Source organism: Sceloporus undulatus, chromosome 2, assembly GCF_019175285.1.
Source record: "Sceloporus undulatus isolate JIND9_A2432 ecotype Alabama chromosome 2, SceUnd_v1.1, whole genome shotgun sequence".
In the NCBI taxonomy this organism is placed as follows: domain Eukaryota; kingdom Metazoa; phylum Chordata; class Lepidosauria; order Squamata; family Phrynosomatidae; genus Sceloporus; species Sceloporus undulatus.
In genome coordinates, this window is record NC_056523.1 from 12,888,009 (window position 1) to 12,911,802 (window position 23,794).

General features: G+C 39.6%; 1 protein-coding gene across 1 annotated transcript in view; it reads left to right on the forward strand.

The window, feature by feature from the left end:
• Positions 1-2,399: 2,399 nt before the first annotated feature.
• The window catches only part of LOC121921977 (zinc finger protein 501-like), an 85,193-nt gene continuing 63,798 nt past the window's right edge, over positions 2,400-23,794 (forward strand). The window contains exon 1 of the mRNA XM_042450802.1: positions 2,400-2,477. Within this exon, the coding sequence (XP_042306736.1) occupies positions 2,423-2,477 (55 nt within the window). The 5' untranslated portion in view covers positions 2,400-2,422. The remainder of the gene's footprint in view (positions 2,478-23,794) is intronic.

The following is a 23,794-nucleotide window of genomic DNA, read 5'->3' on the forward strand; positions in this document are numbered from 1 at the left end:
TTCTGTATATTGCTATCTGCTTACGAGCTGCCTGGCGAGCCACCCAGGCTGAGGTACTGAGCTAGGAGCCTGGACTAATCAGCCCAACAGCTGACTGTCCCCTTCCAGCCAAGATGATCTACGTCCTGAGGTAGTGGGATCTTTACTGGTGGGATTGCCACTGAAGAGGGGTGACAACTAAACGGAATACCCCCCTTTGGGGATGCCCACTTTTTTGGTTTATCAGAGGCAAAGGCTAGTTTCTTAATTAATCCAACAAAACAAAGCGCTCTTGGTCAGTCAATGGATAGATTGGGAATAGTTCGATTCACCTATGTTAGATGTGTTACATTCCCCCGTGAAAATCAAGTTGGCAGTTTGTGGGTAGTTTTGAATTCAGCCTTGGGCCAGGTTCAGCATGACCAGAAATGAACAGATAAAGTTAGTGTGCCCAACCATGCCACTCTTGAAGAAATGAAATCTGGCCAAGGTAACACATGGTTTTGGTTACATCCCATTTGGATTTACTGTAAGGTGCTCGATGTGTTGAACTTGCCTTTGAAAAACGCTCAGAAATGAATTTCACTGGGCCAAGAGCTGCAGCCTAGTTGTTAATGGGGTGGCTTTAGAGAGCACACAATTCCTCTGTAGCAATTCCCCATGGCTGGCAGTCCAATTCCACATACAATTCAGAGTTCTGGTTTTTTGCCTATAAAGAGTTATATGGTTTTGGGTCCAGGTTATTTGAAGGCCGTATCTCCCTTTATGAGTCTCATGGAGCTCTAAGATGATTTGGAGAGGTTGGTTCTCTTTGTCTCACCACCTTTTTAGGCTGTTTGGTGGGAACAAAGGGGAGGGCCTTCTTATCTGGAAAATTGTATCCCTCTATGTGAAGCTTATCTACGCTCTAAGATCTTTGGGGAAAGGTTTCTCTCAGTACCCACCACCATCTCAGGGGCATTTAGTGAGAACATAGAGAGGAGAGCTTGGGTGATTTGCTTGCAGTTGTGGAAGTCGTTTCCTTAGGATGGTCCCATTGGCCTCTTCCTGTTTGTCTTTTCTACCACCAGATAAAGATCTTTTTATTTAAGGAGGGCAGTTTGTTTTTTGTATGTTGCAGAATGTTAAAGCTTTTAATGGGCCTAGTGTTTTATTTTTATTTTTAAGTCTCTTTTTGTAATCGGTATGTTTAAACTTATTTTTTCATTGTGTTCTTTCAGTTTAATTGTGTTTGTTAATTTTTGTACTAGGAGTTTTTTAAAAAGGTTGTTTGTGCTTTTAAAATCTATACCAACCGTGGGAAAAAAAGGTGGGTTATAAAAAAATAAATTCAAAAAGTGGTGCCCTCCAAATGAGTTCAGTTTAAAAACCTCTCCACATCCCCTAGCTAGTATGATCATTGACACCAGACTAAGGAAGGCTAGATAGGGTGCTCGACTTGCTTCACTAGGCTTTCTATTCATGGATTGAAGAAATCACAGGTCATTAATCATATGTTTTTAGTTGATTAAATTGCATGCATTCCCACCCACACCACTCCAAAAAAGGAAAAATCACTCTAAAGGAGACAGCAAAAAAAAAATTTTTTGTGCTTAGATGATGCATGTCTTGTTATAATAAGTGGAGGCATCGTGTAAGAAGGCATCCCTACTTTCCTGCCTTTCTCCAGAGGAGGGTCCTCTCCTAAGATGGGTTTGCCATGAATATAAACATAAGCTGAAAAATAAACTGAGGACTTTTTGGTCAATTGTTCAAAATATTCCAGCAAGGCAGTGGAACTGTGGCACTTTGATCCATGTGATCAGTCTGTTTTCTTCTCAACGTAGTTTTCTTACTTATTTCTCTGGATCAGATTTTCCTAATGTGCCTTCCCAGTCGGGACCAAGAAGAGGACCCTGTAGCGTGGATGAGCGGAGATCAGAGAGCTATCCAGAGACGAGTGCAGGAAAGGTATGCCCTACAAAGGGTCTTTCCTGGTTGGGGAAAGTGGTGGCTACAAAAAATATCTTTATTTATCACTGGGTTTACTTTACTAGTTGAAGAAATCTTAACTTATTAAAATAGTAATTTGTGTTGTGTTAAATTTTGCATATTCCAAAGGGGGCAAGTGGGGAAAACAAAGGTGGAAATGATTTTTGTTGGGTTTATAGGCGGCAAAGATATCAGGAATGGCTTCCTGTTCCCAGTGCCCCCTCACCACCACAATCTTTGCTCCTCTTCTAAGAAAATTGTCTCTTTTAGATCGAATTTGCCATCTGCAGTTTTTTCAAAGTTCTGACATTGTAAAAACAATTCACTGTATTCAGATTATTAGGCTGAACTACCAAAACTGGGGTCACCTTTTCAAGCAGATGCCCAAAAGGCTGAGTTCTGGGCTGGACTGCTTCATCTTTTCTTTTCCTTTTCCCTTCAGGATTTCCAACATGATAATGAATGGAAGAAGATGAGGAGGAGGATCACTTGCAGGAAACTGCAGATGCTACTTGGTGGTCATGCAGGTGAGGATGTGGTACCATATTCTGAGACCATGATGAGGCTATCTGGTAGGACCTTGTGTGGTGTCAAGGATCTCGGGTGGAGAGTCCTTCTGCTTACTTGATTCCTTTTAGCTGAAGATGCCAACGAGTTGAACTATGCCGGAGCTGAACTTGTGTCGTATGCAGGGCATGTGTTTCTACCATGGAGTTATGACCTGTGCCCAATATTACTGGGCATTTGGGATTGAATTGGTTACTTCTTCTATCTGGTGGATGTGCTCTGCCACCAGTTTATGGGCCTACCCTTCAAATTACTATTTATTTGGGGATCTATTAATTCCCAGAAGCCTAGGTAGACATGTGTACTTATGTTTAGTTTACAATAAGAACAAGGACAGACTTGCTGAAGCCCTCCGAATGAGTTTGGACTGCAATCCCAGTTTCCCAACCAGTGTGGTTATTGCCACCACGCTGAGGTCCTCGGATAAGGAGTAACACCTTGCATCACTAGGGTAGGCCTGCCTTGCCAATGTTTAAAGAAATCACAGGTTTTAAAGAAATCATATGTTTTAGTGGATTAAATAATCCATACTTTCCACAAAAAAGGGAAGGCCATATCTCTAAAGGAGAAGTAAACTCTCCTTAGACAACCCATGGCCTGTCACAGAAGGTATCCATTTAAGAATGGTACTCTGGCTCTCTGTTCTTCATTCAAGAAATATTCCAGAGTCAGTTTGCCCACAAATGAATGAAAGGAATATGGTGAAACCTGCTAACCTCTCCCTCTTCTTGTATTGTTTAGGATTTTCCTAACATAACACAAAGATGGGTTGTGTAACAAAAACCTGCGAGGAAGGTGCAAGTGCTGCTGGCAGACCAATCAGGTGAGGGGAAATAACTTATCATGGAGGTGTCTCCAGGTTCTGGCATTCTTATAAAATTTATTTTAGCATAATTAAATTTAACTATTATTAAATTTCTTACATGCTTCTTAATAAAATTATATTAAAAAGGCTGGGGACAGTTTTTTATGTAATAATTTGTAATTATTTTACTGTCCTGCCTTTCCCTATCTAATAATACTACACTACTTGCTTGTGTTAATCTACACTGTTAAGTTTATCTGTAATCCTACTGAATGTCACTTGTGGAATGAGTATCATGGATTGAACAGTATATACAGTTTTTCCTTCTCGTTTTGCTGGTTTCTTGCATTTTTTTTCTGAGTTTGCTTGGATACCATGCTTATTGCTGTGGCTAAATGCACAATTGTGATCCCCATCATGCTGAAGTATGCACATGTCCAATATTTTTTTGGAGGCTGCAAATTACTCAGAAGTGTACATAATTTTGTTGAACTAAAATTCTTCCTCCGTAAGCCTAGCAATTTACCTGTTTTCTGTGTTTGTTCTTCACCCAAAGATAACTGGAGGGAAAGCAAATCATTCAAAGGCTTGAAAAATGAAAAACATTTTCCTTACAGTTTCACTCCTGTAAAGCACTTGCTAGCAGGATTTAAAAAACAGGAAAACTGCCAGAACCATGGAGAAAGCTTTACTCAGAGTTTCATACTTTTGACACCTCAGGCAATTCACTCAACTGAGAAAAACCGTATGAAATCCAGGCTTGTGGAAAATATTTTTCCTCATAAGTCACTTTTGTAAGCCTGAGACAGGTCCATACAGATGGGAAACCATATGAATGCCAGGAGTGTAGAAAAACAGTTTCCTTACTTACGGAGCTTGTGAACCACTGGAAAGTCCTATGGGATGATCGGGGAGAAACGCATGTAAATGCCAGGAGTGGGAGGGATGTTTTCTCAGAATCAATCTCTTGCAAACTACAAGAAAGAATACTGGGAGACAACAAAATGAATGCCGAGATGTGGGAAATGTTTTTCTTACAGCTCATACCTTGGAAGGCACCAGAAAGTCATGGAGATAATATCAATTCAGAAGATAAACCATATAAATTGCGGAGTGTGGGAATGCTTTGTTCCAGTGCTTATCTTGGGAGGCATATGAGAGTCCACTCAGGAGTAAAACCATATAAATGCCAGGAGTGTGGGAAATCTTTTTCTTTCAGTTCACATCTTGTAATCACAAGAGAGTCCACACAGGAGAGAGAACATACAAATGCCAGGAATGTGGAAAATCTTTTCGCTTCCAGTCCACAACTTGCCACACCACCAAATGGTCCACACAGGGGGAGAAACCATATAAATGCCAGGAATGTGGGAAATGTTTTAACCCAAGTTCACACTTATGGGTCACCGAAGCATTCACACAGGTGAGAAACCATAGACTGCCAAGAATGTGGCAAAATGTTTTTGCTCGCAGTTCAGACTTGTTGTACCACTGGTGAGTCCACACAGGAGAAAACCATTTAATGCGAGGATGTGGGAAATATTTTGCCCGAATGGACACCTTAAGATCCACAAGAATACACACAGGGAGAAAAACCCTATGATGCCTGGAATGTGGAAAAGGTTTTGCTCGCAACTCAGAGCTGTGAGCCATCAGAAAAGTCCAGGCAGCATGGAAATCCTATTGATGCCAGTAATTTCTAAAATGTTTCCTGCCACCTCTGGTCTTGTATACTACGGGCAAATCTACACAGGAGAGAATCTATTTAAATTCCAGGTGTGCGGGAAGCATTTTCTTTGTAAGGCCAACTTTGTGGTACACCAACATTGTTGTACAGAAATTATGGAAGCTTCATACAGAAAACAAGAGATGACTTAGAACAGGAAACGTCATGGAATCAATGGAATATTGTAACTTTTTTCTCCCTCACACACCCTCACATTTATGCAGTGCTTGTGTGTCCACAGTGGAGAGAAGGCTTACTGATGCTTTGAATAGGAAAACCATTTGCTCACTTCCTGCAGCTTAATGAAGACCCATGCAAGACAGTAATATTTGATAATCGTTCTAGAGATATCTACGCAGGGGAAATACATCCACATGTCTCGTATTTGGCTTTCTGTTTGACCAGTTAACATTTACAAACCACCAATAATCTACCCAGAAAGAAGACCTTTGAAAGCACAGATTGTGAGGAATGATTTGTTTTTTTTTAATCACACTGCAACTTTGAATCTCCATCCAAATATTCTACTGGAGGTAAAAACTGAGGAGGGGAACAGTGATGGAATGTCTCTCTCCTCCCAAAACCTTGAAACTGGCCAGAGATTTCACAAAGGAATGGAAGAAATGTCTAAATTTGGACACAGGAAAATGGCTGAGTATCATTTTAGGTCAAGAAGTGCACCCAGATTAGGAGCCTCTTTATATTGCCCCTGGAGAAATTTTTTAAGAAACTACCTATTTTAGTCTATTGAGCATAAATATTCTCCTTCCTGAGAAGATTTCCTTTTGTTATTGGTACAGTAGCACGGACTCTGTAGTAATAGTAGTTAGTGTGCCATGAAACAATATCTTTATTCATACCTCTGCAAGGACTGGAATTCATGAATAGATTTAAACTTCAGCTCTTTTCTTTTTAGAGTCTTCCCTTGTAATTTCCTTGTTCAAGAACTTAGTGTAGGCAAAAGGCTTATTCCAGCAATAAAGGGAAGTGAATTGGAGCTTCTTGCGTAGCTGTTATAGTATAATTGCGCCGTGTCTCCCCTTCAAAAGCTCATCGTGTTTTTCATCTCTCACACATTTATAGGTCATCAAATAAAACTTCAGTTTATCTGGAAAATTTTGTGTGTGATGACTCCTGTCTCTGTTGACGGAAACAATGGTAGCTGCTATCAAATAAGAGAATGAATATACAAATAGTAGAGGATCCTGAAATGTAAATGTTAAAGAGAAACACTTGACTTAACTGAAACTATATCAGTTATGAAGGCTGCAAAAGGATCTTCTTAGTTCCTCAAATGGTTCTCAAATGGTGGTGGGGGGCCAAGGTTGCTCAGAAGGTGTGAGACTTGGAGGGGCCCCTGCATCCTCTTACTCCTCTGATTTCCACCGTTCTGGATCAAAATGGAGGCACCTCGGTTCCTGAATGGTGGCGTGCGATCCAATTGATCCAGTAGCTTATGCTTCTGGAGAGTAGGATGTTATGGTTCGTCAAACAAAAAGCCTTGCCCACTCCTTTGCCTATTGGAACCACTCTGTTTCCCCCAAATTATGTTTGACTAACACCATAGTCTGAGTTATTTCATAGGAAGGGACCATATAACAAACTCCAGGAGAACATGATCACTCCCACCTAAGGATCCCACCACTTACCTCCATTAACTAAGTCATCCCTGTTGGTTAGGATCAGACTCCAAAATAGCTAATCCCTTGTTTGTCTCTTCCACTTTTGGACCAAGGAAGGTGAGAATTTGCTAGACCTTTGATTTGTCTGATTTTGTTTCCAGCAAATACAGGATAGTTGAAATCACCCATCACGATTAACAGCTCTCCTTCTAAGGACCTTATCACGCTAGGGAAGTCCCAAAGAGAAAATGGATTTAAATGAATTTAAATTAGAAAAATTTGGGACTTTTATCACACGATGTCACTGTTAACATGAAATAACGCGAAGGTTAATGAAAAGTAAACGAGAAAAAATTGCAGCTTTTACTTCTGAACTTCCCAGAAGTAAAAGCTGCAGTAGTTTCGCAATTTTACTTAGCTTTCACTTTGCGTTATCATTCACTTTGGCAGTCATTTCAGTGATAGACATCCACATTTGGTGGGTTAGTGTTTTTTTTTAAAATCTCATTAATAATCCCTTTCAAGATTTTGTGTGAATAAGGTCCTAAGTATATGGTTTTCCATACACATAATGGCATCATCCAATTCCTCAGTCTGACTTGGAGGGTCTGTATGTACTCCCAAAACATCCTGTAGTTATAGGCACACTATAACTCCCAAAATCCTCCCTGGGGAGGGATTGTGGGAATTGTCATCTTAAGGTAACCCCCCATAAGCTCATAAGGTTTTCCTAGGCAGGAATACCACCCACAACACATAAAACTGTTGTATGTGCTGTTGGAGCCTGCAGGAGTCTGGCATGGCTTCAGGCACGGGACAAGAAGCGGAACGAAATTCCATCACCAAGGGGGGAGGGAAACAGCAGCAACACCAGCAAAGGGTGCATTGTCAAATGGGTCCTCCGAAACACAGTACCCTGGTTGGAACAAGGCTCTTCTTGGCAGTGAATGAAAAGGGGAGGCGAAGAGGAGAAGAAGGGTAGAGGGCTCTCGTGATGGCGAGGATCCCAAGGGAGGGAGGGAAGGCTAGACACCTCCCTGCTTTACAGCTTTTGTGGGTGGAGGCTTAAATCTCACACCAAACCACCATTTTATTGCTATGCATGTGTTCCCACAAAATGTTTTGTAAGAGAATTATTTTGGACTGTTCATTCCCAAAGCCCTTGCCATGTTGGGCCAATATTCTGGGATTTTCTGGGAGCTGAAGTCCAAAATCTCTTAAAGGACACAGTTGTGGGGAACAGCTGTAATCTATTGGGATGCCCTGTGTGTTGTCCTCATTGTGTACAAGATTGCTATGGGATTTGTCCCCTTGTGTGGGGGTTGAAGGGTTGGCAATGTTATAAAGGATTCCAACTCTCACACACACGAACACACACCCAACACACACACGTGACTGTATGTCATAATCGATTATTTAATTTGTCTTCGAGAGGGGACCAATATCGTGAGGCATGAGATGCACTATCCATGACACTGCAGCCTTCTTCGAAAGTCACGACTTGAACGAGCCTAAATAAACAACGCAGAAAGAACAAACCTGGAGAACATCACCCGAGGAGACTTGTGCTTTTCGTGGAGAACCTGTACCTGTTGTATCCCGAATTGGCCTTTTTTATCACCAACAGCGCTTGTACAAAGCGCTGGTGATTCTTCCTGGAGATCTTAGGTTGCGCGAAGCAAGCCGAGAGGATTTATTATTTATATTTTATAATATATGTTTTATAGTTATATTAGCAATGGAATGTCACCTGGTTTAGCAAGAGGCTTATCTCTTATTATAAGGATGCCCCATATCACATCATGCATGCATCGAACACATACACACACACATATATTTGAGCCTGTGGGGTAATGTGATAGTATATTATAATGAGTGTCCTCCTATTTGGAAGGTTGGTAGGATTGTCCCTTATACAAGATACACCCCATATCATCATCATCATCAGTGATAACATAACGACATAGATAGACAGATAGATGAATGAGAGATAGATAGATAGATAGATAGATGATTATTATAGAAGTAGGGATCTCCTATTTTAGTTGTGGCAAGGTTTGTCCCTTATAAAAGATCCTCATATCATGTAATCATCATCATCATGATACATCACACACAACACACACACACACACACATATCACACTGGGAGTAAGATGTATGTGATAGATAAATAGATAGATGAGATAGGTAGTAGGTAGATTTAAAGAAGATATTGTATGACATATGTGTGTATATGCTGAAGATAATAGGCTGGAGGTGGGTTTGTAGGTAAGAAGGGCATTCCTGATTTCCACATTCAGCAATCTTGTGCCTCTTCTTCCTTTCAATGAGAGAATGGCCTCTTCTTAGATGGTAGTTTGCTAGGCTGTTAGGTTTTTTGAAGTTCTCATGTAAAAATAAGAATTAAAATGTGTATTACAAATGTTAAGGCTAAGGTGGGGGCGACCTGTTTTTTTTGCAGTTCAAGCATATTTAAAAGTTGATCCTCCACCAATTTAGTGAATGAACATGCAGCTGTGGCTACTGCTAAGCTTTTGCGCTCTTCTGTTTGCTTTTCTGGTTTTGTGACTTTGAATAATAGGAAAATAATGAAGAGGAATAACATGCAAAATGGTGTCCCTCTGCCAGTAGCTGATTGAATGACTATTTATCGCTCAGTACGTGAAAAAGCTACATTGGCAATTACGATCCTTCAATATGGTGTTGTTTCTGTGGGACCCAATGTACTTTGATGATTCAGCTGCTATAAAATTGTTAAATTAAACTCATTGTGTTTTCAAGAGCTGTAAACGCCACAGTCCTCATTTTATTGAATGCTGTCAGTGCAGTAGAATTGCGAATGTTCTGGCATTTTAGAGTAACTGGGATGAGAAGTATCATGTGGGAAAAAGGCTAAAGCTCTTTAATCAGAGTCAGAGGTTTGAGTTCTAGAAGTTCATTGAAACTTCACTTCGAAGCATCCCTACCCTGCATAGCCATGGTGGGAAGTTTTCCAATTTGACATATAGCTAGAAAGTGGCACAATTGCCACCCTCTGTATGCTCATATTGTATCCTTATCTACACATGTGAAAGCATTTACACATCATAAAAAAAATGTTTCTGGAATGCAGAACCACGCTCTTAGTTAATTTGGAGTCCTGGAAGTTCCGCAGATCTGCCCTTCTGGAAAGTGTCAGAATAAGACTATGCTCTTTATGTTATACATATGGATTTTAAGAAAATTTTGGACTGTGGAATGTGTGGAGTTATATTATTATTATTATTATTAACCTTTTTTGTTATGGAAGCGCTGGGTAAAATTTACAGCAAAGCGTCTGTCATGCATCTTTTATTGTTAGACGGTTTCCCTGGACCTGCGGGCTTACAATTAAAGACATGACACTAGAGAGAGATACAACAAGATGTCCAATAGGGAAATTAAATACTGTTGAGCGAGAACATAGACATCATAATAGGAAATAGTAGAAGTAAAGAGCAGATTGTAGACAAAATGCTCTTTAAAAACAGAAAATCTGAGAAAAAAAAGGTCAGTCATACTGGAGGATAGAACTAAAGCAATATTAACAATAACATTACTTCTGAAATTATGAGAAAAGGGAAAAATGTATCAAGTTTGAGAGGGTTACGTAGCCATCCCAATAAAATCTTTTGGAAAAAATTTATTCCTCCCTTAAGCTTTCTTTCATAGACATTTCTGAGATTACCTTGGACTCTCAAATTGAGAAATATTTGGCGCATAATGTCAAGAGTCCCGCGTTAGAGAAAGAAGCCTCCGAGAGACTGAGTAATATAGTTTTTTTTTAATACAAGGTGTTAAAGATTAATTAAACTTTCAACAGATTGTAATAAGAACAACTGGATTATAAGGGGACAAGGCATTGAGATCTATGAAGAGAGCTACCAACGCAATATTAAAAAAGAGACAGATTGACAAAGTTCTTAAAACTGTAGTGTGCTTCAAAGAAAGAACATAACTTATAATGTGGAAAAACTGGAGGTCATTAATCTAATGTACAGCAGAGAGGCATATATATTAATACATTTGAAAGGGCCAATGATTTTTTCTAAGAAAGCTAAACAATGGAAGGTTAATATAAAGAAGAATATGACGAGGGGTGGCGATAACCAAAAAGGAGAAAAAAAAGTGGGGCTTGTTCATGTGGAAGTAAAGAATAGGAGCAGAAAGGACCTAGAAAAAGAAGAGTCATACCTATGATAGTGAACAAATTAGAAAAGTACCTATCCTAAAAGTCAATTAGGTGAAATGTCAGACTAAATTTGGATCTTGGAATAAGGTGAAAGTGTATTGAAATGAAGCAAAAAAAATGAAAGCAAATGTTTTTCACATGTCTATTGAAAAGTTGACGGTCGATATTGTTTTTTTGGCAGGAAACAAAAATAATAGATAAGGAGGAATAAGGATAGTTTAAGGATTCAAAGTTAGGGAACTCTTCTACTCATTTATAAAAAAAAAAGAAGAAGCGGGAGTGGCTATCTTTGTATAATAAAAATATAGGCAAAACACTGTTATGCAATGAAGAGTGTCAAGAATAGTACTGGTATGAAATATCACGGGATGGAGAATATTTATTTATTTTGTTAGAACATTTATGCCCCGCTACGATGAAGAAGACAGGTTCTTGCGATATGGCTAGATCAAAACTATTGGAATAAATAGTATGTTCAGATGTTGATGCTGTCAGGAGAATTTCAATGGGAATTTAATGGGTTATGTAAACAAGAACGTGGAACAGGAATTCAAGTAAAGGATAAAATAGCAGTGTAGGTACCTGTAATTTGTTTATCATGATAGAATAACATGAACTTGAATAGACGTATGACAAGCGACTCTATTGTTGAGTAAAATGGCTTTACTTTCTTTTTCGGATTGTCACAGTTCCTTTTCAGAATGGCGATCTCTTTTTTGGATTTCAGGAGCTGATTGCCCAAAGGTAAAGAAAGAACTGACACGCCAGGACTTTGTATAGCTGATCATAACGATATAGAAATGCTGTATTTCTTTGAATCAATCAGATAACTTATGAGTGACTTGTTAATAGGAGTGGTTTGTTAATTGATGAAAATTTTGTTAATAAAATCAAGAATGAATTAAGATATTATTTTTTCAAGTAAAATTGTACTCGCCGGAATGTGCCAGTGAACTTATTGTGGGGATACAAGTCAAAGAGTGGTGAGGATACTACTACAGAAGAACGAGTGGAATTAAAAAAAGTAGATCGCTAGATAAAAAAACAAATTAATTAATGAATTAAACATAAATAGGGGAAGCTCAATAAGAACACATGAATAAAAAATTAGCAAGTGAAATTGAAAATACTTTGGCAGAAAGCAGCTTCAGTCAGTGCAGAGTTTTAGGGTGTTGTATACCCCCGACCCTCTCTCTATGCTTCTTCTTTGGCTGGGTTGGCCCGCCCTTCCTCGACCTTACGTAGTGTCTCTGCCCACTTCCCCTTTCCTTGAGTTTTGTCACAATGACAGTGCACCTGCAAGTCAAGGCCAAACTGGACCCAGACATGGGAGGGAATAAATCAGTCGTTCGGTGGATAAAATGAGAGTTTTCATCTCTCATTAAATGTTAAGGACACACTTTTGTTTATATTTGGGTTTTGAAAGTTGTCAGAAGGAGGGTGCCTAAACTTAAGCGCTGGTCTTCTGTATGAAAAGGGACTGCTCTATACTTGTTGTCCGGGGCACAGTTTTGGTAGAAATGATTGCCCCTGTGTTCAGTTGCAGGTGCAAAATAAAAAGCCATCTGTGGATCATGGACTTAGTTGTTTGTTGTGTTTCTGTGATGTGGTCCAGATCTACGAGTCGAGATAACGAAGAACTTGCTCTAGAACTTAAAAAAGCAAGACAACATTTTTTTTGAGAATGCCAACAAGTTATCCGTTGGCTAGCAATAGGAATCAAAAAGAAAAGAAAAAGGAAATATGAATATGTAATAAAAACATAGGGAAAAATATCTGATAAGCAAGGAAAACGATTCAAAAAGCATTCGAATTCTGTTATGCTAACTTATATAAAGAGAGTTTAACATCGGCGTGAAGGCCGTGTAAAATAGGAAATTATCTAGATCACAGGACAAAATGTGAGAAGATAGAAGGAAAACAAAAAGCGGAACTTAATGCACATAGTTTCACTGAAGGATGTCATTCAACTATACAAGATCTTAAAGGAGGGCAAGACCCAGGCCCAGACTGCTTCACAGTAGAATATTATAAAGTCTTTAAGGAACGAGTTTAGTGGGGCCCCTTTGTAAAAGCAACTAAATTCAATTGTAGAGCAAGGAATAAACCCTCATGACCAGGCTAATGTTGTTAAATTAATACCAAAAGAGGGCAAAGATCCACTCCTGAGTAGAAATTTACATGTTGCCAACGGGAAGCTGAAATAATTCCCTGAAATGTTTTTGTCCAAAAAAACCCCTTGATCCTTCCCAATCAGGAATATTCAGTCACAATGGTGCCAGAAAGAGTTCCCATAGATGGTTAAAAAAATGGCGGATGTTTTTTGCAAATAAATGGTAAACTAATTGAATAAAAGATAACTGTAAACTGATTTCAACTCTCAAAATCCACATTGGACCTAACAAGAATCTTGTTGTCAGTCATTTTAGATATTATTTGACATTAGAGGGGTTCAGTGAAGCTTTGTGCCAAAGTAGAAACGTGGTCGGATGCAACCACACGGTCAAGAATAAATCCAGTTTGACAAACCCTTTTTGAATTGCATTGGCTTGCAGTTCTAGGGAAATCTGGGAATTCTAGTTTTTCGAGACATTTAACCATTCTGGCTCTCAGCAAACTGCTTTGACAAAAACTAGCATTCCAGGATTGTCATAGCACTGTGGCCTAGCAGTAAAAACGGGTATAGATAAGACTGAATTGTCTCTGGCGTCTGGAGTGAAGATGGGCAGACTGAGGTTGGGTCCAAGACAACACTGCAGAAATAATGCCAGTTTGAGAACTGCTTTAACTGCCTTGCTCATTGGCTAGTAACCCTGGGAATTCTAGTTTTTGGTGAGAGACTAGTGGCCTTTCTGTGTATCAAAAAGGAGCCCTGGTGTGCGAGTGGTTAAATGCCTGTACTGCAGCCACTCACATCCAAAACCACAAGGTTTGCGAGTTCAAGACCACAAAAGGGCCAAGTCGACTCAGCTGTGCATCCTTCCAGGATCTCTAAAATGAGTACCCAAACTGTTGGGGCAAATTCCTTACTTTCTGTTCACCGCTATTTATCTTTGTGAATATCGGTATAATAATAAACACAATTATTATTTAGTATTATTTATTATTATTATTATTTATTATTATTATTATTAAAAGAGCTCTGGTGCCACACAAACTACAATCTTCCCAGGATTCCCTAGCACTGAGCCGGAATTAAGCGGTCACAACTGGATTATTTCTGCATGGTCTTTTGACTTTTTATTAAAATGCTCACGTTCCAATCCATCTGCAGAATAATCCATTTTGAGCCACTTTAACTCCCTGGCTCAGTGCCTAGGTAACTTCTTGGGAACTGTATTTTTGTTAGAAGAGCTCTTTTGCCACAATCATCCTGAGGAATATCGCTTAGTCTCAGAACGCTCATGCTGCCAACTTTTTCTTTCAGTGATACTCAAGTTGCTTACAAGATTCTCTCTCTATCATCATCCATTTTGTTATTATTATTATTACCATTATTAAATCCAATTCAGCTGAAAAGTGGACGTAAACTGGCAACACTGATATGCTGTAGACCTCATTCTCTGGGGCCTGTGATTCTTGAAGCGTGGGAGGCATTCCCTTGTCAACCCAGGTAATCCTGGGATTGTAGTTTTGTTGTGACATGTTGAAACCTACTGCTTTTACTGGCAGCCGGCTCCCTCTGCTGGATTCCTGGCTTGGTGTTTGCTCATCCCATCTTGCAGGTACCTGCAGTTAGAAGCATGCCCAAACTGGATTATTTCTGCAGTATGGATGGCAATGGAAAAGGGAACGAAAAAGAGTCCACAAAACAAAATTCATTCCTGGAAGACAGGCACAGGATGCCAACTGACCAGGTGCTCTGCCCATGCTCAGAGGCAATTTAATCACTAACACACACACTCAGGTGACATCCATGTCACACTACACAACCCAAATGGTCCCACACCTCACAGTACAACAACGACCCTGAGAGGTAGGCTTGGGGCACTCTGCCCCAACTCAGGAATTCAGAAGTTTCAAATGTCACTCTCCAGCACACACAAATCCATAACATCAGCCAGGATACCATGATCACAAGTTATTTGCCTTTGTGTGCCTTAAAACTTATTCTTCTTACTTGGAAATCCAAGCAATTGGGATTAGCCACTCAAATCCCTCCCTGTCCATGCCTCTCTCCAGCACGTTTTCCCCTGAGCCTGAGAATGCCCTGAGGGGTGGGGCAATCACTGTCCCTCGTCTTCTCCTGATTGGCTGAACTATCCTCCAAACAGTTGGGTTGGTTTGGCTGGCTTCCGTCCTGGCTCGTCTCAGAGGACTCATTAGAGAGAGATAGATGTTTTTTTTCTCCAGCCCTCTTGGGGGGTTTAGTATAAAGGGTTGTTTGCCCTCTGCAGCCAGCCCTCCCTCTCAGCTTGAGCTGAAAGGTTCCAAAGTCCCCGAAAAGGCCACTGAACAGAGCTAGGCGCGAAAATCACACGAAAAGCTCTGAAAGTCCCCCATTTTCGCGCTGAAGTCGCAAAATTTGCACAATGAAAATTACATACCAATATCTCTCCTGATGGAGATGATAAAATTTTTTTGCAATGATTCTAGCTAAAAGATTCAGGAATATCTTATCGACACTAATAAAGAAAGACCAGAATGGTTTCCTTACCCAGCAACATCCAAATTAAGAATGATCTTAAACCTCATTCGAATATTATAACAAAACAAAGATAAAAAGTAGCATTGACATTTATCGACCCAAAAAGTCATTCGTAATGTTTGCTGTAAGTTATATCGAAGTTTTTTAAATGGATTGGATTTAGGAGGATGTTCCCCATTAAAAAACTGAACAATATACCCAATACCAGTATCACCATTGAGAATAAATAGAGATAAATGGAGAGTTTCAGAATCCAAAAGGGACAAGACATGACTGCCCCCTGTCACCACTTCTTTTTTATAGCTTACAATCGAAGTGTTATTAAATGCAATAAAGATATAATATAAATAAATGAAATAAAATATTAAGGCAGAGAAGATTTTAGCGTTTTGCGGACGATCTGGTTCCATAACAGAAATTCCAGTTCGAATCTAGATCCCTATGTTTGAAATAAACAGTTTGGTAATAATGCAGGCTTCAAATTCATTATAAAACATGCTTACTCATTAAAATATGACAAAAAGAGATAGAGGAAATCCTTACAGAAAAACTGGGTGTAATCCATCCACAATAAAATTAAATATTTATGGATATGTCTTTCCAAAGATATATAGAATCTTTTTTGACTAACTACAATAAGAGGTGGAAAGAATTCAAATTGACTTTAACAAATTGGTAGCAAATTAAATCTCTCATCCTGGTAGAATTTCATCATCAAAAATGGCAAATTCTCCTTCCGAAAATGCTATATCTTCTTCTCTTATGAATTTACCACTTATATAAAAGAAAAAAACTGGATGACTGCTAAAATGTTAGATCTTATGTGGAAAGAAAGAACCGAGAATCAGGTTGGGTTTTAAGGATATTAAAGAAAGAGGAGGATATGCCCATGCCAGACCTAAAAATATACTCATGGGCTTCTAACCTCACCTGGTTTCAAGATTGGATTTAAACTTGATAACAGGGCATATTAGAACTCAAGTCTTTGATTTAAACGAGTTGCATACGCATATTATTTTTATAATAAGCTAATATAAAATCTTTAAAGAGCCATCTAGTGAGGATGCCTCTCATGCAACATGGCAAAAAAGTTTAAATCTATCTTTATAACAATACATCCCTTTATGAACTCCATCAACGAGGCTATTTCGACAACAGTAATGAAGGAAAAAAAGTGGTTATTTTATAAAGATGTAATAAAATGAAAAGATTGAGAAATCACATTCACTAAAACAAATGAGGAGCTTAAACAAAAACGATATTTATCTTGATTGGTTTACATATACACAGGTTTAAATCTAGATTTAAAGAGTATGAAAAATCTAGGCTTATAAAAGAACCGAATACTATTATGAATATAGTTGAGACCTTATAGAAAAAAATATATCAAAATATATCCACATCCTGATGGAAATTGATGGAAAAGAAATCATCAAGAAATGGATTTAATGGGCCGCAGATTAGGCCCACCCATCTCCTTTGAAATTGGCAAAAGGCCGTGGACATGTACCAAATAATTACTGCTCCCAAGATCTCAAAGAAAACTTCATGAAAATATCCACGGTGGTATCTAACACCCTCAAAATTGAAAAAATCTATAGGGTAGTAGATGAAAAATGTTGGAGATGCATAAAGAAGTGGCACTATTGTTATCATATTTGTGGTCCTGCCTATAAGCTAAAAGGTTTTTTGGGTGGAAATTCACTATTTTTCTTCAAAAAATTTAGATTCAGATCATGAATGACCCCTGACTATATCTCTTGATATATTATAGCTAGATATAAAGTCAGAAAAGGAAAAAAAATTGGAGACTAATCTGTTTTATATAATTTACAGCACCCAGACTATATATCCAGACTGTGAAAAAATAAGATACACCCTCCAGTAGAGAATGGACTTACAAATTCAGATCTACTGACGTAAATGGACAATTAACCTATCTTTATTACTCAATATCTGTAACAAATTAGAAATGAATGGTCTTCCAGTCCTCCTTTTTTGGGTAGGAATTTTGTGAATCAACAAAGATTTGCCGACTATACTAATTTTCTTCTGTTAGTTAAGAAGTACATATGTAATTAGCACTGTAATTCCCTAATTGTATTCTTTCTCCTTTATTTCTTCTTTTTTTTTCCTTATTCTTTTGTTTATTTTTTTTGCTTTCTTTCTTTGATACCATTAGTTCAAATTATTGTACATTTTCTGTCTGTTGTTTCTTTTTTCAAATAAAGTAAAAAATAATATTAAAAAAAAATAATTCCTGCCCTGATCTTACTGGGCAGCACTTGACTTCCCCTCCCTGGCTGACCTTTTTCCTACCAAAACATAACCGTCTTTCAGGATCTTGACCTATCTCTTCTTTCGTCTTTGTGGTTCTCTTCACTCACACAAATAAAAAAAACCATCTCCTTGTGTAATATAGTGTTGTGAAAGAGCCCTGTAAACTGAAAAAGGATGGCAAAAACTAAAGTTTTAAAATTGGCCCCCTTCGTATCTATGGACTTCTCCTGCCCGTGGATTCAGTCATCCACAGCTTGAATATAGAGATATTTTAATCCAAAAAGCTTGATTTTGCCAATATATAAGGAACAAAATTTTACTATGCCATTGTTATTTCATGAGACTTTAATATCACACACATATATACACCACGGCATAAATATTAACTGTTACACACATTTAAACGGGTATAAATACGTAAAACTATATGATATATACACGACATATACACATATACACATTTATATACTATACATATCATTTATACACACCGTGCACACACATATACACACATTTTATAGGAATATAATACTGTAAATAATAAATACACACATACATACTTGTGCATATTAATATTTACACATTTATATATCACCATTTCAGCGCTAATCAGTAGAGGGCCCACCCCCAGATTTGTATTTTTTCCCCTACCTTTCACCTCCTGTTTCTTCCTACCTCTCAGAGGATGGCAATGGCAAACCCTCTCTGAAATAATTTGTGGCCAAAAAATCCATATGATAGTTGGCTTAGGGTGCCGTAAATCCAAAAAAACCATCGAGACCCAACACACAGGGTGTTTCTTGGCAAGATTTTGATCAGAGGAGTTTGCCATTGCCTTCCCCCCGAGGCTTATAGAGTGTCACTTGCCCAGGTCACCCAGTGTTTTACATGGCATGGTGGAAACCAAATCCTAGTCTCCATAGTCCTAGCCCAACACTCACCACTAGCCCACCCTGGCTGATCATTACTCCATCAAATATCCTGACAAACACCATGGGCAACTAAGTGGTTGAAACTGGTTTTTGTATGGTGTGTGTATGCTTTAGTGATGCTTTGTTTTTATGAGGTTTTTATCCATTGTTTTTGTTTTATTGATTTTATACTCTCTTGACGGTTAATTTCAATTGTTTTTTTTAATTTGTTTTTTATTATGATGTTTTTTATTAACGTTTGTCTTGTGATCCTTGCCGTTTGGGTCCCTTGCTGGAGAAAGGGCGCACGAGCAACAGAAGTGAAATAATTACAATTAATAAATAAATTATCAGTGTAGGTTCAACGTTGTGGGGGACCCTTTCCCCTGGACGGACCAATGGACACTCAGGCAGTCAGAGAAGGGAGGGCCCTTGCCGCTGCTCTTGCCAGGCGCCTGCCTGCAACTGCTTTAGTCACGTGACGAAGAGTTGGCCATGAAGTGCGCAGTCCCGACCCAAGCGGTGCATTACCGAAAGGGGCCCCCTCGGACAAACCGCCCTCACTTTGGTTTCCTACAAGAGCAAGCCTGGCTCGTCTCCTGAAAAACTTGAGCACGGTTAAAAACACGAAGGTTTTGGGGATTCCCTAGTGAAAGATGGAGTTGGAAAAGGAAGATCCCAGTCCCAAGAAGCGAGTGGGGGAATGCAGGGGGTGGGATCTGCCCCGTGGTGCAATTCCTTTCCATCTGCACTCGAGATGTTTGCTTTTTTTGGTGCAACCCAGAGCTAAGCCACGGCCAACAATTTAGTAACTTGTAAGTGTGACCCGCCGGAATACCAGGGGCGTATGCTTTACTCATTGGGACTGTGTTTGGTGTTCTGGTGTTATCTACACTTCAAAATAATGCAGTTGACACCACTTTAAGTCTACTCTCCATCCTATGGATTCCTGGATTTGTAATTTTACCAGGTCTCTTCAGCCTTCTCTGCCAACAGAGGGCTGTGTGGCCTCACAAAAACTACACCATCCCAGGATGGAGCCAAGCGTAGAATTTCAAACACACTGCAGAAACTATCCAGTTTCTAGAATCCTGGGAATTGTGTTCGTTGTGGCATCCACCAAGCCCTCTGACAGAGGACTATTGTCGCTCCAAACTACACTTCCCAGAAAAATTTCCTATCATTTTTTTGAGCCAGGGCAGTTAAAGCGGCCTCAAACTGGATTATTTCTGCCTGTTGTTTCTTCTGGACCAAGTGGTGCCAAGTGCTTATTTCTATAGTGTATATGCCACTCTCTGTTGGCAACATCCGCTGAATAAACTTTGCCCTGTTCTTTGTGCATTATGGTCTTTGGAGTCATTGTCCAACTTATGCAACCCTTCCAGGGGTTTTCGTGGTCAAGATTTGTTTTGAGGGGGTTTCTTGCCTCGCCTTCCCCTGTAGCCTGGGAGAGTGTACTTGGCCAATGTTTCCATGGCTGAGCCGGGATTTGAACCTAGTTTCCAGAGTCAAGTTGCCATAAGTCAGAGTTGGCCCTTGAAAGGCACATGACATAAAAACATAATGTGTATGCAGTTATTTCTGGTCTCGAAAGTGGAAAAGTAGTGCCAGGGCGTTCTGCAAATATTGCACTGTGAAGTTTGGATTAGAATCATCTATTCATATTTGTAAACAAAATGGTCCTTCAAGGAAACTCAGGAAAGAAATACATTTACACAGTATGGGCCTTAAAGCAACACGCTTAAAAACCAGTCACGCCGGAGAGCAGTCCAGGAAGCCATCTATTGATCAGGCCTGGTTCATCATGGTTGCAAGTCGGAAAAAGAACATAATGATAGGTTTTGGTTGGTTTGTTCGGCTGTGTGGCCATTTTCAGAAGAGTTTATTCCTGACATTTCCCAACATCACTGTGGCTGGCATCTTCAAATTGTTGGGTGGCAAAAGCAGAATGTGGTGGCTTTAACATTTCAAGTCTTAACAAGTCCTTCTTGGACAGAACCTGTTATCTTCTACACACCTTTGAAGGTTTAGTGAAAGATCTTGTAGCACCTTTGGAGACTAAACTAACTGCTTGCCAACTTCTTTATTTCGTTTGTCTCAAAGTTTGCTAAAAGATCTCTCTACATTACTGATCCTGCAACTAACGCAGCTATAATCTTGAATTCTTTCTAAACCATTTGAAGATTTAATGTGGGTGTATTGGGCCTTCACATTCCAGTCCAAGTTAACCAGTGTTTTGCAAGCTTGATCATAAGATTTTTTGACAATACATTCCACTTTGTGGCGTTTGAAATTTTGCTTGGCTTTGACTTCTTGGCATTTTGGTAATATGGTCCTTCGACTGTTATTGAACTACAGCTCCCAACAGCCTTAGCCAGTATATCTAGTGGTGAGAGATGCTGGCGCTGCAGCCCAAGAACATTGGGAAGCCTTCAGTTTTTAGCCCTTGCTCTGTTCTTGTGTAAGGTGAGAAAAATAATATTTGTTTGTTTTATTTGTGCACCTATTTTGGAGTCTTGTAATTTATTAAAAGCGTTTAACAAGTGTGCATTAAGTGATCCAGCAACTGTGGAGTCTGCATGATGTGGTTCTTTCTTAATCCGCCCTTTTCCCATCTTGAATAACAAAGCACAACATAGAGAGTATTTGCACAACATAGGCTGCATCCACACTAGAGAAATAACCCAGTTTGGCACAGCTTTTAACTCTTTTTCTGGCTCAAGGCTATGGAATTCTGGGAGTTGGAGTTTGTTGTGGGGGCCCAGAGTGGAGCAGAACTCCAGAGAGGTCATCTCCACTGTAGAAATAATGCTATTTGAGACTGCTTTAAATGCTGAAGCTCCATCCTGTTATGTAATCCTGGGATTTTTAGTTTCACACGGTCCTTAGCCTTCTCTGCCAAAGAGTGCTGGTGCCTCGCAAAACTACAAATCCCAGGATTCTGTGGGATTGAGCCATGGCAGTTAAAAGTGGTGTCAAACGCCATTATTCCTGTAGTCTAAATGCACTCTGGTAGAATTCAAAGATATAGCCATGTTAGTCTGTATGTAGTGCCTTTGAGGCTAAATGAAAGAAAGAAATTGGCAGCATGAGCTTTCGTAGACTTCAGACTACTTCCTCAGATGCATATTATTATTATGCCACTTCATGCACAAAGGATTTGTAATTTGTATTGACATCCTCACATATCAATGGCTTATATATGTATGTCTCTGCCTGGCCTCCACTCCAAATGCATTTGAAGAAGAAGACTGAAGTCTAGGAAAGCTCATGCTGCCAACTTCTTTCTTTCAGTTAGTCTCAAAGGTGCTACAAGATCTCTCTACATCCTGATTCTCTTTGTTTGGATTCCAACACTTGGTCTTTATTGCTGGCTCTCCAAGAGATCAGACTTTCCATCTGAAATAATTTGGCCTTTCTTTTGCCACATTGGCCTTTCCATGCTGACCCCTGAGATTTTGCTGCCTGAAGTCATCATTTGCCAATATGGTGACTTTCACACCAAAATGGGTACTTTTCAGAGCCTTTGGTGTGATTTTGGTGATTGGTTTAAATGGTAGTTTTGAGAGTTGAACTAAGTATTTGGTGAGATATGAGGAGGGGATTTGGTGAGTTTTGGCCAAACCTTTGGGGAATTATCTTCGAGGCTTGTTGGCAACAATCACATCCCAACCAAATCAAGACCTTCCACCATCTCTAAATATCTCCTTAACATTTGAGCAGAGCATCAGACAGATCCAGGATTGAGATTTAAGGACCAAACGTCCCCCACTGAGCTCAGAACCTTATAGACAACACCAGGAGAACTGAATGGGATCAAGTACTGGATTTAGTATCGGCAATTTAAACAAGATGTTGTTTGGGGAGGATGTGGCGACTAGTTATTTAACTGCTCACCAACTGAGAACAAACAGACAAGAGATATAGCGTCTTAAAGTTCTCTCTATGAATGAATATGAGTGCTCAAAATGGAGGACATTTTGGGATTCCTACTGAGAGAAGGTTCAAAGGGAAGACATGTCCTGGAAAAGGAGGACCTCTGGTCACCCTGTGAGCCACCAGACCAGGCTGAATCCCTCTTGCAGTTGTTGTGTGCCTTCAAGAAAAAGGTAGGACATTACCAAACAGAAGCCAAAAACACTCCTATAAATATAAACCCCTGCTTCTTAGTCCTGCTCAAAATGGGGGACCTTCAAGAAAAAATGTTGGGACGTGATCAAACAAAAGCTAAAAACAACTAATATAAATACAAATCCCTACTTCTTAGCCATGCTCAGAATGGAGGACATTCCCAAATAAAGTCTGAAAAACACTCTTAATTATTAATTAGACTTAGGGAACATAAGCCAGAAGGAGGACTGTGTGAGTGTCCTTGGGAATACAGTAGTAACATTGATACTCTACTACGGAAACTGCCATTGTAACAAAGTTGAAAACTAAGAAAGTAAACATACCAACTGGAACAAGTAAGACAAGAGCAGGAAGCAACAATTGCTTTATTGACACGTTTAAGTATCTTTTGTTTGGAATATCTGTTTAATAAAGTTTTGGTGTTGTTTTAGTAATGTGAATTATGTATCCATGTTACCAATATAAGGCCTTTTGAAACAAAGGTTTTTAAAAGGGTCTGTGACAGTTTGGGGGCAACAGTGGGATAAAAGGTCTAAGCCCCCCTCCTGTCCATGGAAACCCCTGCTTCTTAGCCATGCTCAAAATGGAGGACGTTCCCAAACAAAGTCTAAAAGCACACTCCCATGCTCAAAATGGAGGACATTTTGGAATCCCTCCTGGAGAGGAGGCTGAAATGGAGGACCATAAGAGGCTTTCTCTCTCTTCTGTGTGCTTGTGACTTTATGCTCAGCCTCTTGGTTCTTTGGCTCCTCTGCTGCCAGGAAGCTGGCATGGCTTCACCACGTGACCGGAAGTGGGGCAAGCCAATGCGCTGCTAGGACTTTGTACTCAGCCGCTTGTTCTTTGGCTGCTGCCAGTAAGCTGGCAAGGCTTCAAGTGCCTGTTGCCACGTGACCGGAAGTGAGGCTCCAACTTCCGCCCAGTGATAGAAAAAAGAAGAAG